This window comes from Arachis duranensis, chromosome 6, assembly GCF_000817695.3.
Source record: "Arachis duranensis cultivar V14167 chromosome 6, aradu.V14167.gnm2.J7QH, whole genome shotgun sequence".
Classification (NCBI taxonomy): Eukaryota; Viridiplantae; Streptophyta; class Magnoliopsida; order Fabales; family Fabaceae; genus Arachis; species Arachis duranensis.
In genome coordinates this window covers 748,345-765,884 of record NC_029777.3, presented here as the reverse complement: position 1 = coordinate 765,884, position 17,540 = coordinate 748,345, and the positions used below count along the sequence as shown (strand labels likewise).

General features: G+C 34.9%; 3 protein-coding genes across 4 annotated transcripts; all 3 read right to left on the bottom strand.

The window, feature by feature from the left end:
- Positions 1–742: 742 nt before the first annotated feature.
- On the bottom strand, positions 743–6,165 carry LOC107491651 (ABC transporter C family member 5). Of its 2 annotated transcripts, XM_016112538.3 has the most exons (8): positions 5,721–6,165; positions 3,184–5,413; positions 2,735–3,055; positions 2,572–2,658; positions 1,805–2,500; positions 1,556–1,720; positions 1,166–1,460; positions 743–1,029 (listed from the first exon to the last, which is right to left on the bottom strand). In XM_016112538.3, exons 2-8 carry the CDS (start codon positions 5,263–5,265, stop codon positions 764–766), a joined length of 3,912 nt encoding a protein of 1,303 aa, XP_015968024.1. In that variant the 5' UTR covers positions 5,266–5,413; positions 5,721–6,165; the 3' UTR covers positions 743–763. The 2 variants fall into 2 exon arrangements, with proteins under 2 accessions (XP_015968024.1, XP_020981757.1); XM_021126098.2 differs by having other exon boundaries at positions 3,184–6,165.
- Positions 6,166–10,201: 4,036 nt separating this feature from the next.
- Positions 10,202–10,977, bottom strand: LOC107491650 (uncharacterized mitochondrial protein AtMg00810-like). The gene is made up of 3 exons (XM_016112537.1): positions 10,648–10,977; positions 10,413–10,583; positions 10,202–10,321 (listed from the first exon to the last, which is right to left on the bottom strand). Exons 1-3 carry the CDS (start codon positions 10,975–10,977, stop codon positions 10,202–10,204), a joined length of 621 nt encoding a protein of 206 aa, XP_015968023.1.
- Positions 10,978–15,511: 4,534 nt separating this feature from the next.
- On the bottom strand, positions 15,512–17,528 carry LOC107491713 (tyrosine decarboxylase 2; the record flags this gene model as incomplete). The annotated part of the gene is given in 9 exon segments (XM_016112621.3): positions 15,512–15,876; positions 15,962–16,096; positions 16,356–16,479; positions 16,558–16,622; positions 16,683–16,739; positions 16,818–16,982; positions 17,077–17,136; positions 17,220–17,360; positions 17,487–17,528. Coding segments are annotated over 9 exon segments (912 nt in total), but the record flags the coding sequence as incomplete, so codon positions are not given.
- Positions 17,529–17,540: the final 12 nt, after the last annotated feature.

Below are 17,540 nucleotides of genomic sequence, written 5' to 3'. Positions count from 1 at the left end.
TAATTTTTTGTTTATTTTTTTAATAAAATTCCCAAACTATCCCCACCCTCAACCTCAACTCACTTTTTTAATCTTCCATAACTCAACATGCACCTTTAAAACTTGCTATGGAATCCAAAACTACTCCTACAACAGATGAAATGAACCTTTTATGGTGGAAATTTTGAATAATAATGCAACAGAGGATTGCAGCGCCGAGATTAACAAAAGAATCAATCAATACTGATGAAGAATCAGAGAAAGAATCATAAAGGAACAGTTTTTAATCGTTTCATTTGTTTTTTCCTTTTTTCCTTAATTTGAGGGCTTTCTTTGTGTGAAGGGATTGGCGAAAAAAATGGAAAAGAGCTCACCATACTAAATTTATCTGCTAGGAATCGGTCGAAGTCCTCTACCACCACCACCACCATTGATTTTGGCCTGGTCTATTATAGGAGTAGTTTTAGACTCCATGACAAAGGTTTTAAAGGTACAAGTTGGGTTATGGAAGGTTGAAAAAGTGAGTTGAGGTTGAGAGTGAGAGTAGTTTGGGAATTTTATTAAAAAATTAACAAAAAAATTAGGGTTTAGATACTTTTGTCATACAAACCCCATCTTCCGTGGGTACATCATTAATTTCCCTAGTTTATGGGTACTTTTGTCAGCGTTCGCAAACTTCATGGGTACTTTTGGTAGTTTTTCCTTTTGTTATTTGATTATGTTTTGGGGTTTTGTGCTGTTTTTTGCTGCTGGTTTAACAATGTTGCTTGTGAGAATTAATAATCTAAAATGAAATAAAGAGGTAAAAATTTAACAAAACTGATCTAATAAGTACCTTCAGATCAATTATTTCAATTGTTCCATTTTCAGGCCATGAGGGTGGAGGGCGAAAATCTTCAATGATTGCTGGTGCTTCACTTGGAATTTGACTGTATTGGTAAATTCTTTCAATAGAAATGATTTTATTTTCGAGTTTGCAGAAGCTAAGTATCCATCTCGATAAACGTGCATTCAAATTGAGTCCATAAGTCACAGCAAGTCCAGCCATGCCTGTAAGGAACATCAGAACAGAAAATTGGTTGATTCTTTAAATTTGGCCTAATGTCAAACCATAGGTCTATAACTTCAGAAATAAAGCATCATAATTCAATTGTCCAAGACTGGCCATAGCAACCATAATACTTACTGGGATCAATGCTTCCATGGGGGAAGCTTACAAGTAATACCATGCAGAAAGCAAATACAAAAGTTGACAGTAACTCCATCCGCAAGCAGAGCCATTCGATAGCAGCAAGACTGCAGAAGAATGGCCGAGCAAAGCAATCTAGAAGATAGAGATTTCGCTTCATAAACCTCTTTTCTTGTCCAAATCCTCTTATTGTAGAAGCTCCAGCAATTGATTCAGCAAAAAGATTTATGATTGGAGACTTCTGGATGCTTACAATTCGGACTAGTTCCCTCGAGGAAGCCATATAGTATTTCTGTGACCAAGTTAGTTGACAGTTTTTAGAACAAGTTATCTTCAAATCAAATCAGTGTAACAGATTTCAAGTTAAGATGGAATATCCTTATCTACCTGCATCCACAAACAAGCAACACCCATTGGGATAACTAGGAGCAAAACTTGCCATGTGACTTCTGTCATCACACCAACAATACCAATAAGTTGTATTGTTGTCGAAGCGAAGCCACCGAGTCTGAAAGGAATGTCAAGATCCACAACACTTTGATCAACTGATACCTGGTAGAGAACACAGATGACAATGATTATGATCTATACACCATATAGTGTGTGGAATGTTCAAAACAGGAAAATAAAGCTTACACGATTCAAGATCCGTCCGGCAGGTGTAGAGTCGAAGAAAGACATTGGTGCATGGAAAACACTTCTAAGCATCTTCAAGAACAGCTTCTGAGCTGCTGCAAGGCCAAATGTAGCCACCAGAATAGCCCTTACAAATATAAAGCAGGAGCTGCCGAAAGCGAGGGCCATGTAAACAACAAGAAGCTCTGTGGGAGATACTTTTGGCAGGTCTCCTTCAGTTTGTGGGTTAGCCCAAGCCATCCACCAATTACTAGCAATCTGTAGAAACTGAAAGAACGTTTGCGCCATGATTATGAGAGGAATCAATAACCCTTTATATGCTGCTGCCATGTATGACAAATAAACCTTCATGCTGATTCTACCTCTGACCCTCTCCTCTTCTTGAACTAGTTGCTTTTTCCTTGAGCGTTTTGTTTTCTTCTTCTCCTTAATCGCTTTTTGATCTGAATTCGATGATCCCTCTTGCAGTTCCTTTGCCAAATTGTCAATATCATTTGTGGAACAAATAGACTTCTTACTGGATATAACCAATGCATTTAAGGATAAATGTTCTTCGGAATCTTCAGATGAGAAACTAGGAATTTCCATAGCCTCTATGGCTTCATGGTGAGCAGAAACTAGAGCATTAAAATCTGTTCCTGCTTGTAAGAGATCATCATATTTTCCAGCTTGTATGATGCAGCCTTCTTTGAGAACCTTCAGAACCAAGAACCAAATTTAGAAATAACAATTTCAGAACTTTCATGGAAAAATAAAAGCAGCCATACCAGTATCAAATCAGCAGCAGGAAGAAATTCAACTTGATGTGTCACATAGATTACTGTTTTATTTGCTAGTGCTGTCAATATATACTCCTGCAGTTTCATGTCATTAGAGTAAAATCTGTTTCACTTAAACTGTAACATTAACTCTGTGCTAAGGAAAACTAACCCTAAACAATTCTGATCCGGTGTGAGCATCAACTGCACTAAAGGGATCATCAAGAAGATAAATATCAGCATCTTGGTAGAGTGCTCGTGCGAGCTGAACACGCTGCTTCTGGCCACCACTCAGGTTTATGCCTCTATCACCAATAATTGTTTGATCACCATGTGAGAAAAGCTCCAAGTCCTTCTTAAGAGAACAAGCATGAAGAACATTCTTGTACTTTGCTTTGTCCATTGGGCTTCCAAACAGAATATTTTCCTCTATGTTTCCAGACTGTATCCATGCTGATTGCGAGACATATGCAGACAAGCCGCACACCCTTACCTGCAAAAGATATTAATTCCAAACACAATAATTCATTTCCAATTCAATTCATTTCAAATCAAATCAAAGGATAAATATAAAAACTGTAAAGCCAGAATTAAAAGCTTAGCTTAGGCACACCAACATACTTCGCCGGAAAGCTTAGGAATCTCTCCAAGGATGCAAGAAAGAAAACTTGATTTCCCAGAACCAACCATACCACAAACAGCCACACGCATTCCTTTTTCGGCCTTCATATGAATCCCTGATAGAGTTGGTCTAGAAGATGAAGAAGGGTCCCAACAGAAGATGCCATCCTTAATTTCTACTGCAACATTAGAGATTCCATGAGGTAAGACAATAGTTGCATCTTCCTGCAACTCTTCCTCAAGCAGGAAACAAGATATTCGATCAATCGAAACCTTAGTCTGAGCCATTGTTGAAACCAAGTCCGGAAAATTCCTGAGAGGTTCTTGGAGGATTCTAAAAGTAGCCAAAGCAGAAAGCACACCACCTGCAGTCAACTCTCCACCCAGCAATATGCATGTAGCGAAAGTGACAGCTGAAACAAAAATGGGGGAGCTCCAGAATATGAATGTTATGAAAGCCTGCGAGTACAACGCTTTTCGAAGCCATTTGAACTCGACTCCACGCATCTCCTCTAACTTTATTTGATACCTGTCTTCCCAAGCTTGCAACTTGAGAATCCTCATGTTCCTTAAGCACTCAGATGTTTTTCTCATCCTTTCATCTTTTGCAGCCATTAACTTGTCTTGATAATCTTCTTGGATCCTAGCTACTGGAACAGTGACAACAATTGAAATGATGGTAGCAATCAGTGTTGCAATACAAGCAATTCCAACGTTCTTGTACAAGATTAGAAGGGCAAGAACAATCTGCATAGGAAGCATCCACATATCATGAAGGTACCAAGAGTAGTCCCCTACTCTTTGAACATCTACAGCCATGTAGTTAACAATCTCTCCACTTGTGTGACTTTGCTTCGCTAAGCTCGAGAGTCTAAGCCCCTTTCGATACACCATCGCTGTTAGAGCTGATCTAACATGCATGCCCAAGATATCCACTCCTAGATACCATTGACGAGTTGTAAAGGTCTCAACAAGCTTCGCCACGAAGAATATCCCAGCGAGGACATAGCCCTCGTTCGGATAACTTTGTTTGCCACTCAAGTAATCAACAAAGTAGCTTACCATGTAAGGACCAACATAAGAAACAAGAGTATTCAAACCAGCAAAGATGGCATTCCAAGCTGCTTCCTTCCAAAATGATCTGAGAAGTGCCCAAGCTAACGAAGGCTGTCCGGACGAATTTTCAGCCTTCAATCTCTCCCAATTAGAATTCAAAATCTTGTAATTTGTCTTAGCTCGATCTTTTCGTGCCACTAGGGGAATGTCCTTAAGCTCCAATGGTCGCCTTGCGCCGAGGGAAAGAATTGGGTTCAGCCAAGACAGAGTAGCCAGGCTAAAAATTCCAGCATCACTGTATGGAGTAACCTTCACACACCCTGATTCTTCTTCAGCAAGCAACGGCTCTCGAAAATCCGAATCCCCACAGACTTCAATACCGGTAGCACCCCTAGCTGCAACAATACACAAGAAGGCAAGTGCAGGCGTGGCTGCGAAATTCACCACCACATGGGACTGCAAATGCTTGTAACCTTCATCCCATAACCCCCTCCCATCAACATACAAAGTGCACAAGCAAATAACAAATGACACACTCCACCAAACTCTCAACAAAAATGGAAACCTATCAAGCCTCTGAGCCTTGCAATTTAAAGCCAAGAAGCTCAACACAATCCAAGACAAACCCTGAGAAACTGGCAACAAAATTACAGACAAATTACCCTTTCCCTGAATCAAAGCTACAGCATCAAACCCCAACACCACAAGTTGCACCAACAGAACATAGAGACAAGACAAGACCGAAAGCTTGAACCATGTACCAATCCTAACTTGATGTGTTTGTGCATCAACAACTCTAGGACTAACTGCGCCACCATTGCTTGCAATATCATCCTTATTGTCATATCTAACACTTCCCACGTTCCCAAGCACCTTTCTTGAAAAGATAACAATGAGAAACACAAGCAGCAGTGCCAAGTTGGCACACGTTGCTACAAGTTCCAAAACTGGCAAAGAAAGGATCTCATTCAAAAGGGTATTAGACGATCCAACAGAAGAAGAAGAAGGAGGTAGTGTTGTAGACATTGCTGTGTTATTGAAGAAAGCTTGGGATTCAGAGAAATGAGTCGATGAGAAGAAGAAGAAGAAGCAGCAGCAGCTAAGAGATTGAGATCAGTGAAGCGGAATAGAAAGGGAATCATTTCACCATCAAATATGCATCTGGAGGTAGATTCTGTGGACACATTGCACATGAAAACAAAACAAGAGATTTTTCATCAACACACGTAAACACAAAGAACACGAGAAGGAAGAAGATAAAAATAGCTTTCTATTGCTATTATCAAGAGTGTTGTTTTCTTATAGCATCCAAAACACACAAAGGGACAAAGGGTGTGACCAGAAAAATCCAATATCTCGAAGAAGATTACAAAAAACTGATCTTTTTCACAAAGGGTCTCTGAATTTGCCCTTGTGATTCAAAGATTGTTGATAATTATGACGCTTATGATTGTGATGATGTATTCATGTGTTGTAGCTACCTGTGCAAAGCTCCAACCTTTGGAGACTGACCAACGAGGATAATCACCAACAGCACACACCCCAAACGACAACGTTTTCGATTGTAAATACAAAATAGAGATGCAGCGTGACAATGCACAGAACACAGAAAACAGAGAGAAACAGCAAAACAGAGAGAGAGAGAGAGAGAGAGAGAGAGAGAGAGAGAGAGAATGTGTTTTTCAATCTCTCTCTTCTGCTTCTCTTAATTTTATGTTATTTGATTATTTGTTTTGCTTTTCTCTTTTCTTTTTTGTCTAAACTATGCTGAATTGCTGATGCAGAGTTTTGTGTTTTTGTAACAAAGTTGCGTGTAAGAACTGAAAACTTATAAACTTGGAGCAGAGGTGAGTGAAATTTTCACAAAATGGATTCAAATAAGAATAGGGTTCAACACTCCATGGAGTTTTAGGTTGAAATTTGTGTTCTGTTTTCAGGTTTTTAGCTTAGGTTAGAATTAGTTTGTGTATTGGGATTCATTTTAATTTTATCATTATTTATAGAGTACCTTAGAGTGATGATGTGTGAAGCATAGATGGTAAGTCTAGATTGTCAAGAGTTTTCCTATTTTTAGATATCATGAATGAGATTGTAAATCAAATTTAATTTTGTAATAAAGTTAATATAATTCTTTAGGATTAAATTCAATGTTCTTAAAAATTATATCATGATTACACCTCAATAATGAAATTAAAAGCTTATCATCATTTGAATATAAAAATGAGAATATGGAAATAGTAAATTGAAAGGGAAAAGACATAAATAAGTGTCTCCTTCAGTGATTTTAACAAAGAAACTTAAAATGACATATCCCTATAGAATATTACATGTTGATTCAGGGATATTATATTTTTTGGTTATGCTATGTGTACACTAAAATTAGCTATCAAAGTTAGTTATTAGAATATAAATACATATTAAAAATAAATTAAATTATACATATATTTATATATAAATATAATATTACTGACTAATTTTAGTGGCTGATTTTGATGGACAAACAGCATTTTTTTTATATTTTTAAAGACTAATGTTGGATTGTTGGTATATTTCAACATATTTGTTCCATGTGTGATGTGTGTGTGTGCTGGCTTATGACTAGTGAGATCATGGGATATGGAGCAAGCGTCAACAAAGAAATAATAGATTAGGAGTTGGAAACTTGGAATGCACCATTATTTAATGTTTTACTTTTAGCAATAAAGATTTGAAAGCATCTAATACTTGGCAATTACCAGTGATAATGAAGTAGCCTTTGCTTTGTTGCATTTTAGAGTCTATGAAATTGAGTACGTAGAAGCGTTAGTGGGATTCAAGTAAGAGAGAGAATGTGTGTGATGAATCTGATGCCATAAACTATGATTTGTCATTTTGTGATTTCATATATTATACGAGGATTTTGAGGGTGTCCAGACATGTTTAATAATATAAAGTATGGCATTCGGACCAGAGGCCCATTTGTTTAAGAGAAAATACGAGCAATGAAACTCAACCTTCCAAGTCCTAATAATGCACTTTTTCTTTTTCTTTTTTTCCTTTTAAAGGAAATTATCCTGCTTGTTCTACTCTTTATATATATTTAACCATAATTTATACTAGATAATTCAAATATTGTTGGTTGGGTGTCTGGGTGAGAAATATATATTAAATAATGTTTTGGCTCTTAAATATTAAATATATATTTTCAAGGATTCAATAATGAATTTGTTTAATGATTAAGAGGATTCCTCAAAATCATCAAGGATATATGATTATTCTAAGAACTGTTTATACAACTTATATGAGTAATGAGCATGAGATGATGCTGACCTAAAGAATTAGCTTGGACCCCATTATTGCAAAGGCACCATCAAGAAATTTGAAGCACACAAATTAAAAGAAAGAGGAGAAAGCAAGTGAATTTCTTGAGGAAATTGGTGTTAGTAAAAAGGGAAAAGTAGGGGGTGTAAGTTATCGGACCAAACCGAAATTTACCGTAAAACTGAGTTGAAATTTACAACAATCGAATAGAAGACTGAAAAATGGTTTTTTTTTTCGAATTAAATTGATCAGTTCGGTTCGATTTTTGGTTGGTTTGACAAAAATCGTATTGAACCGAACCAAATCGAAAAAGTAACTTAGTAATGTAATGTTTTATGTTTAATTGTTGGAATAAGTTAAAATTGTGTTGAATTTAAATGTAATGTAATGTTATTTCAGTTTATTGATTATTTTAAATATTATTTTATTGAGATTAATTTTTATTAGTTAGAATTTGAAAACCAAAAAAATCGATCGAATCAAATTATTTTGGATTCAGTTCGGTTCAATTCAATTATTGTATAGACAATAAATTGATTGATTAGTATTCTGTGAAAACCGAATAGATCGATTCAATTAATTTTTTTTATCTAAAATCAAACCAAATCGAACCAACGTATGAGCTTTCTAAAGGTAAATTAGAGTATTAAAGTATTTTTAAGAAATTTATATTTATTTTTTATTTCAGCTCTGAGGTAAAGTTTATCCATTAGCCTCCCATGAGGGACTTTCATAAAACTTGTGGCTGTAAGTAATGGCTATTGAGGATTTTATTAGCATATATATAATTAATTATATACACATATCGTATCTCACGGGCACGTGTTATTGTTGATTCTTAAGTTCAACTACAAACATTAAATTGTAACTAACCGATGCTTTAAGTATGAATTTTATTGATAATTAATCTCAAAAATACTAATAATCATAAAGATTTTATTTACCCGTATATATTTTAACTTTTAAATTTATCTAGCTTAATCTTTTAATCCTATATCCCTCCATTAAAGTTGATTGAGTGAGTGGGCATAATATAAGTTTAAATTTAATTAATTGTGCTGTTAATTTTTTGAAAAAAATTGAATTTGTTATTGGTGATATGGAATAACTAAGCCCGTGTAATCAATAATATAATGTTTATAAAACACTATATCCATAATATTTACTTTATTATTTAATATGAACTATAATAAGGTAAATCACACAAATATAGTAATTTTAATTTAAAATTATACAAATTTCATAAATTAGAATTGGTTATATGTCTTATCTTAAATATTTTTATATAAATTGATTTGATTTATTATATATATGCTATATAAATGGTAAATTGAAACAGCTACTTGTGTAGCATAATCACAATAAATCGTTTATTTATTTTTTATTAACTTTAAAACATAAATATCAATAAAAATAATCTTATTTGAATTCAAATAAATATAAAAAAATCAAAACAAATAAAATAAAAATTTAAATTTTATATTTTAGTTCAAATTTCAAAAAATCTATATTTTTATAAACTTATAAATTTAAAACAAAACAATAAACAATTTCTAAAAAATTATTAAAAATTATCCTTTAACTTTTTAGCATATAAAAAACTATTACCAAGATTTTTTATGTTAAAGGATATTATAAAGTATAACCCTCCAAAATAACATAAGAGTTAAAATTTAAAATTTTTCTAAGTCAGAATTTTTACCAATTTCTCATAACCTCTCAAACTCATAAATTTCTTATTTCAATTCAATCATGGACTATTTTAAAACTAATTTACACATCACAAGCACTCATTCATAAATCCTCAACCCTTCCAAACCTAAATCAACTCACTTCCAATTTATTTAACCCATTCTATCAACATACCTATATTTATTGACACATACAACATTCATATATCAAATTTCTCAATCAACTAATAATCAATCGTTATAATTTCATACAACAATTCACACCACTTACCTCAACTTATCACAAATAGAATTTTCTCACCCTATCATAACTTCCGGCCCAATTTCACAAATCATAATATTCATACATCCAATTCTCAATTGAAACTCAATATTTATACTCATTTTCATGCAATATAGCACTAACATACATCACAATATCCAATTTTAACAATATCACATAACACTTCTCAATTCATCAAAAACTCGTTATTTCCACTTTCAATTTCATGCCAAAATACATCAACCAACTCAATACTCACGCTAACCATTATTCAAGCATATCAACAATCAATTCAATTCAACTTATCCTATGGGCAAGTAACCTAGATTTTCACATACCCTTACACAATGCCTACTCAAAACTACCACTCATACCTTAATGTCGCAAATCCAAGCATCCAAACTGTTAGAAACAAGAGAGAAATCTAAAGAAAGTGTTTTGTATATTATACCGTGTATGGAAAAGTACAATGTACAAGGGATATATATAGGTGCTAGAAGAATCAAAATAATAAAAGCATACAATCCTACAATTAATATACAGATATGCTATATAAATATAAAGATGCAAATTGATCTAATATTGATTCTAATTTATTCTCTAACATCCCCCCTCAAACTCAAGTAGAAGCTAAGGATACCATATTGAGTTTGGATATCATAGTCCAAAAACAAGTCGGATGATGAGTCTTCGTAAAGATATCAGCAGTCTAATCTAGTGTTACAACAGCGATGAGACGAACAGCATCAATAAGGATGCATTGTCGAACAAGGTGACAATCAATCTCAATATGTTCGGTGCGTTCATGAAACACATCATTATGGGCAATCTGAATAGTACTACGGTTGTCACAAAAAATATCAGTTGGGGGACGACTGCGGTGCACCCAAGTCTTCGAGAAGCCAATGAATTGAGACAACCATAGCAGTGGTGTTAGCGAGAGCATGGTATTCAACTTCTGTGCTTGATCGAGCAGTGAACGTTTGCTTCTTAGCTTGCCATAAAATGAGAGAGTCTCCAAGAAATAAACAATAACCAGTAATAGAATGACGATCAGAGGGATCACCAGGCCAATCAGCATCTGAGTATTCCTGAAGGGATAAAGATGAATGGACAGAAAAATAAAGGCCATGAAATAGGGTGCCTTTGATGTACGCGAAGAACTGTCACATAGTGAGTAATACGAGGAGCTGACAAGAACTGGTTAAGAACATGAATTGGATAGGCAATGTCTGGTCGGGTGACAGTTAAGTAGACAAGTCCTCCAACTAACTGTCGATAAAGAGTAGGATTATCCAAAACAGTGTCATCCATAGGAGTAAAATGAACATTAGGCTCAAGGAGAGTAAACTCAGTATGACTGTCTGTAATCCCGGCACGAACAAGAAGATCTAAAGCATACTTAGCTTGAGTGAGATAGATGCCATCATTTGTGGATATGACCTCGAGACTAAGAAAATAACTGAAAGAACCAAGATCTTTCATCTCAAAAGTATGGTGAGGCTTTGAGATCAGAGATACCATCAACATGATCTCCAATAATGATCATGTCATCAACATACAAAAGCAGAAGAATAACTCCACGTTTACTTTTACGAATAAAGAGAACATTCTCACGAGGGCTGCAAGTGAAACCAAGATTGCATATAGTGGTGCTGAACTTGTCAAACCATTCACGAGGAGCTTGCTTAAGACCATAAAGTGCCTTGTGAAAGAGACAGACTTTGCTAGAAGGACAAGGATAACCCGGAGGTGGTTTCATATAGACCTTTTTCAAATCTCCATTAAGAAATGCATTCTTCACATTCATCTAACTGCGGGATCATTTTTTTACCGCAGCAATGGCAAGAAGAGCTCGAACAGATGTGAGACGAGCAACAAGAGCAAAAGTCTCTTCATAATTAATACCATACTCTTGTGTACAACCTTAAGTAACCAATCGTGCTTTATAACGGTTAATAGAACCATCAGAGTGAGTCTTGATCTTGTATACCCATCTACTGCCCACAACTTCCTTATTAGAAGGAGGATCAACCAAATCCTAAGTGTGTGCTTTTTCAAGTGCCTGTATTTCTTCCTGCATTGCTTATTGTCAATTTGAATTTGTGGAGGCTTCTCTAAATAACTTAGGTTCATGTTGATAAAGAATAGTAGAAAAATAATGATAATCAAGAATATGAGGAGGTGGATTTCTTACCTTAGAAGAACGAGTAGAAAGAGGAGGCATGATGGTAGGAGTAGGATCGACGTTCGGTCTGAAATCATCGGAAGATGGAGAAGGCGGAAGAGTAGGAGGCTGTAGAGGTTACTTGAGATAGAACCTGTAGAATCATTACTAGGAAAAAGATCAACATTAGGGTTAGTGAAAAAAGGTGACTGAGTAGAAGGAATGGTCTTAAAGAAGGAGAACTGAGAAAACATATGATTCTCCCAGAAGACAACATGACGAGACATACGAATACGCATAGAGATAGTATCTCAACGATAATAACCCTTGTGTTCAATGCCATAGCCAAGGAAACAACACATGCGAGCCCGAGGTTCAAGTTTACTATGTTCATGAGGCTGAAGAAGAACAAAACAGATACAACCAAAGTCGAAGAGAACTGTAATCTGGAGAGGTATGATAAAGACGCTCAAAGGGAATAACATTACCAAGAACAGAAGAAGAAAGTCTATTGATAACATGAACAGCAGTAAGAACAGCTTCACCCCATGTACGCTCAAGACACGAAAAGGAAAGAAGCATTGCATGAACAGAGTCAAGAATGTGACGGTGTTTGCGTTCAACTCGTCCATTTTGTTGAGACGTACTAAGGCAAGAAAACTCAGACGAAATATCATGTTCTGCAAGAAAGGTTAAAAGTTTAGAATCATGATATTCCATAGCATTATCGCGTCGAAAAACCTTAATGACCTTGGAAAATTGAGTTTCAATCATAGTGGCAAAGCTAATATAAATATGAGGTAACTCATAGCGATTAGTCATCAAATAAACTCAAGTAAAGCGTGAATAATTATCAATGAAAATGACAAAGCATCGAGCTCCTCCCATAGAAGCGGTGGGAGCGGGGCTCCAAACATCAGAGTGGATAAGATCAAAAGGAGAGTAAAAAAGAGAAGAATTATTATTTTCGGTGTATTATAAAAGGAATTCGGCGTATTAGTGTATTTAATCTTGTTTCCCTGAAATTTTTGAACCTGTAATTAACAGCATTTCAATACAGCATAGATAGCTTCATAGAAGTTTATTTTTGTAAAGAAAATTTATAAAAAGGTTGGATTAAATATTCACAAACTACACAATTTATAAAAAATATGTGTTCAAACAGAGAATTTAGTACACAATTTTTAACATTCTACGACATTCAAACTATTCACTGTCAATATCTTCTGAACACAATTCACAATAAGGACTCAAAAATACTGCAGACATCTTGGACAATCTGATGGCTTCACTTTCTTCCTTCAAGAGCTTATGCGGCACATTCATTGGAGGGATGTGCATCAAACCATCAAATCCAAATTCTTGGATGATGGCCTTCTTTTCATTGCTCATGTTTTGGAACTTATCATGCAAGAGTCTTGTCGAGCATCTCAAATCATGAGTTTTTTTTTTTTGTGAACAAACGAGAATAATTTAAATAAACTATATTTATACAAGGAAAAATTGAGTTGGTCTAAGATATATGTGCTTACATAGTGCAGCAGGGTTTTTGCTTGTCATTTTTACTGCAAAGAATAACAAATAAAGTTAATAGATAATATTCATAATAACATCACCAGTTACACTCGAATTCACTTGAAATACACCGAAATACCAGTCATATACATCTCTATTATTTTTTAGATTACATGACATAAAATGAGCTCAAAATGATATTTAGGTCAACCAAATATGTATAAAATGACACCAGAAACACAAGGACAATATTCTGTTTTTAGTTACATATGGGATAAGACAACAACACCAGTTACACTCGAATTCACTTAAAATCCACCGAAATACTAGACATATACACCTCTATTATTTTTTAGATTACATGACATAATATGAGTTCAAAATGATATTCAAGTCAATCAGATATGCATAAAATGACACTAGAAGGACAAGGACAATATCCTGTTTCTAGTTACACTAGGAATAGGACAACAGCACCAGTTATACTCGAATTCGCTTGATATACACCGAAATACTAGCCATATACACCTTTATTATTTTGTTGATTACATGACAAAATATGAGTTCAAAATGATATTCAAGTCAACCAAACATGTATAAAATGATACCAAAAGCACAAGAACAATATTCAAGAACAACATCACCAGTTACACGTGAATTTACTTAAAATACAACGAAAGTTTCTATTTATATAAACTTAGTTTAAAACATGCAAACATGCACAAAAACATATGAAAATATACGTTAAACTATATGCAAAACAGTACGTAAAACAATTAGCACTGATTGCATAGTATGACGAGAACAGTAATATGTATTATAAATCAAGAACACATAATGAATTTACTTAATAAATAGAAATATGACTATCTAGTGTTTCTCGATCGAAATGAGAAAGAGAAGAGAAAAACTGGATGATTAGTGAAATAATACCTTGAATAATTTTTCGTCTTTCGTTTTTGTCTTTTTTTTTATGGAGATTTTGAACTTCTCTTGTAGATTTCCTTAAGTTTTCGCAACGATTTTGACAGTTTTTTGAGAGAGTTTGAACGTCGTTTGAATCTCCAGGGTTGGAATTTTAATCAAGGAAGAAGAAGAAGCGTCTTTCATAATTTGAGCGCGCTATTGAAACGGTTAAGTGAGCGTGTATTTTTTTTTTTGGTTTCCCACGGTATCCCCCAGCCCGGCAGGCCAAGGACTAATCCGCCGCGGTACTGAGCTCCATTTAAGGGTTTGCCGCTGGCCAATGGGTTGCTGCATGCACAAGGCGGGATTCGAACCCCCGACACTTGTTTAAGCGGACTAGTGAGCTAACCACTAGACCAACCCAACTTGGTTAAGTGAGCGTGTATTTACCCGCACGTTAATGTGAGGATTGTTTTTGTTGGGTTTGGGCCAACTTGTAAGCCAAAAAAGCTTGTATGTATAGCAGGCCTGGCTAAAAAAATATGCCATATCATCAAATATATAGTAGCCACCTTAGCATTCTTCTCGTCAGAGATGTGTTCCGGCGAGTCTCGGGACACACTTGACAACTTTTAAAATCTTTCAAGAATCATTTTGTCGATAACATTATTCAAGTGTTATTTTGTTAGTGCAAGAATCTTTTGGGTACTGAATTAATATTTACTTCTTTTATATACTAGAATGACTCGAACAAAAACGAAATATATCAAATTAAAACCACAATAAAAAAGGATGACACTCAGCATGCTGTATGAGTCAACATGCTCAATATTTTTTGGAAAAAAGGTCTTTGACCTTTTTGTTTGAAAATAAATAACTTATTTATTAATTGAAAATTCAAAAATATCTCTTACATTTTAATACGCGAGACATCTAAATCCTTACAGATAATCTATTTGTCCTCGTATATTTTAGATAGAGTGACTTAAATGTCTTACATTTTAGAAGATGACAAACATTTTTCTATTTTCAATTAATTAGAAACTTATTTATCTTCAAATTAAAAAATTAAAAATTTATTTGTTTTTTTCTTTTTTTTTTTCACTATATTGTATCAAAAAATGGCCGACCGATAAATAACTAAGTGGTTAATTCTCGAATATTCGACAACCGAAAGTCATAATATATGTTGTATTATACAACTCTTAAAATTAACTTGGGTTAGCCTAATAGTTAGTTTATTAGTCTGTTTAAGTAAGTGTTTAGAGTTCGAATTCTATCTTATGCATGCAACAATTTATTGGCCTAACACCAAATGTTTAAATAAAGTTTCTATCTATAACAAATTAGTATTACTTCTGGTGGGTTGACAAAATATACAGGTCTTAGAGATCAAATCTAAAACATCACATTTAAACAACTCAGCCTATGTTAGGTTTTGCAGATTAAGCGCTGTTATTTAATATCTGCTTAAGCAGCAAAATATTTCAGTATATATATAGGTCTTGGTTTTTACACATGACAGGATTTTTTTCCCTTTTATTGAGCATTTAAACACTAAGAAACTTAAGGACTTACATGTAGAGGAAAAACAAAACTTAAGTTCTCAAGTGAAACATTAATATGGATGTCTCAAAACAAATTGTTGAAATGATGCTGAGGGTAGTTTCATCCTACAAACTGCCAAGCAAAGCAGTGGCCTTTTCTTGCAAAATTCGCCATGCTGTGTCGACGTGCCTCTGTTCTGTCAATGGTGCTCCTACTGCAAAACGCAGAATGAACTGACCTGATAGAACCTGCACATAATTGGATACCATCAAGGGACAGAAAATAGGTGAAAGTGTGGAACCAAGAACAACACTAAATGCTTCTTATGCATACCGTGTGTGTTATGAAAACACTTCCTGTTGAATTCACCGAGTCAAGTAGATCACGGTTCAGTTTATTAGTATCTTCTGTGTTAGCCGGAGGCAAAAGCCGAAAGCAGACTAAAGAGAACGTGCGAGGCGTAACAACCTGCATATCATGTAAAGAAGAAGGTGGAAACTCACGTGCAGTCGACTTCACGTGAAGTTGATACTTGAGAGCCGTTAGATGATTTGACTGATTTGACTAAAATTTCATCTAACGGCTCTCAGATATCAACTTCATCATGTGAAGTTGACTTCACCTGAGTTTTCACCAAAGAATCTATCATACCATATTACATTTGATTATATGATATGATGCATTGTGGAGTTAAATAAATTAAGAAATGAAGGATAAGAGAGAATACCTTGAACCTTGAATCCTGACCAACAAGGTCCTCAAAATAAGCAGCCAGATTAATGTGGTTCCTCGTGTGATTTCGCAGACCTTCCAATCCGTAGAGACGCATCACCATCCACAGTTTTAACGATCTGGTGCTCATTTAGAAAATGTTAAACATGTAATGTAATGTTAATAAGTAACAAGGACAAAATTCAGATCATGCAAACCTAAAGCGACGCCCCAGGGGAATTTGCCAATCTTTGTAATCTATGACCATATTTCCTTGAGAGGCCTGTAAGTTCAACATTATAAATATTCAATTTTATGTAAGAAGAGGACAAAGAAAATTTACCTTGTTTTTCAGATACTCCGGGTTTGTAGATAGTGATTGAATCAGAGCACTTCTATCCTGTATCAACTCACTATCAGTTACAAATAAAGATGCAGAGAGAAGATTGAGGGGGAAAGGGATGTGTTATACAGATACCTTAACCCAAAGTAGTGAACAGTCAAAGTTTGTCAAGAGCCATTTATGCGCATTCATGTTGAATGAGTCTGCTTCTTCGACACCATTGAGATGGTGTCGATACTCTGGACATACACAAGCACTTCCAGCATAAGCAGCATCAACATGAAACCAAATGTTTTTGAACTGCCAATTAGACGATGAAAACAATCATTATTAGATGTTCTAGGCTTGCATGTTATTTAGCAAGTTTTGTTATCCATTCAATCAAATACATTACCTTAGCAATTTTCCCCAATTCAGGTAGAGGATCAATAGCAGTTGATGAAGTTGTACCAACCTGCATTTGTATCAGATATGTTAAGAAATCAAATCTACTAAAAATAATTTCCTAAAACTGATATCATAAGCCTTAGTTCTTACAGTAGCACATAAGAAAAATGGTATAAGACCACTAGCAATGTCCCTTGAAACTGCTTCAGAAAATACTTCAGGAGAAAGCGCATAATTTGTTGAAGCATCAGTTTTTAGTGACCTGCAAAGCTCAGGATTAAGTCCACCTATCTGCCAATGCAAAGTAAAAACCGGTTAACAATAATCATAAAACTGTATCCTTCAAGGTTCAATGCTAGGACTTCTAGAGGATCCTTATGAGAAGCCTTCTCAAATCTTATGTTTCATTGAATGTACCTGGCAGGCTTTTAGTAGAGAAGAGTGTGTTTGATCAGATGCATATGTCACAAG

Bases quoted from the DNA above. Each gene is read 5' to 3' on its own strand.
- LOC107491651 (XM_021126098.2), bottom strand. From the start codon at position 5,265: ATGTCTACAACACTACCTCCTTCTTCTTCTTCTGTTGGATCGTCTAAT. The intron at 3,056-3,183 runs GTATGTTGGTGT...TATCTTTTGCAG, and splicing joins TTCCTAAGCTTTCCGGCGAA to GTAAGGGTGTGCGGCTTGTC. The intron at 1,721-1,804 runs GTAAGCTTTATT...GTTCTCTACCAG, and splicing joins CCGGACGGATCTTGAATCGT to GTATCAGTTGATCAAAGTGT.
- LOC107491650 (XM_016112537.1), bottom strand. From the start codon at position 10,977: ATGAAAGATCTTGGTTCTTTCAGTTATTTTCTTAGTCTCGAGGTCATA. The intron at 10,584-10,647 runs GTACATCAAAGG...TTATCCCTTCAG, and splicing joins ACTATGTGACAGTTCTTCGC to GAATACTCAGATGCTGATTG. The intron at 10,322-10,412 runs GTTGTCTCAATT...AGTACTATTCAG, and splicing joins TCGCTAACACCACTGCTATG to ATTGCCCATAATGATGTGTT.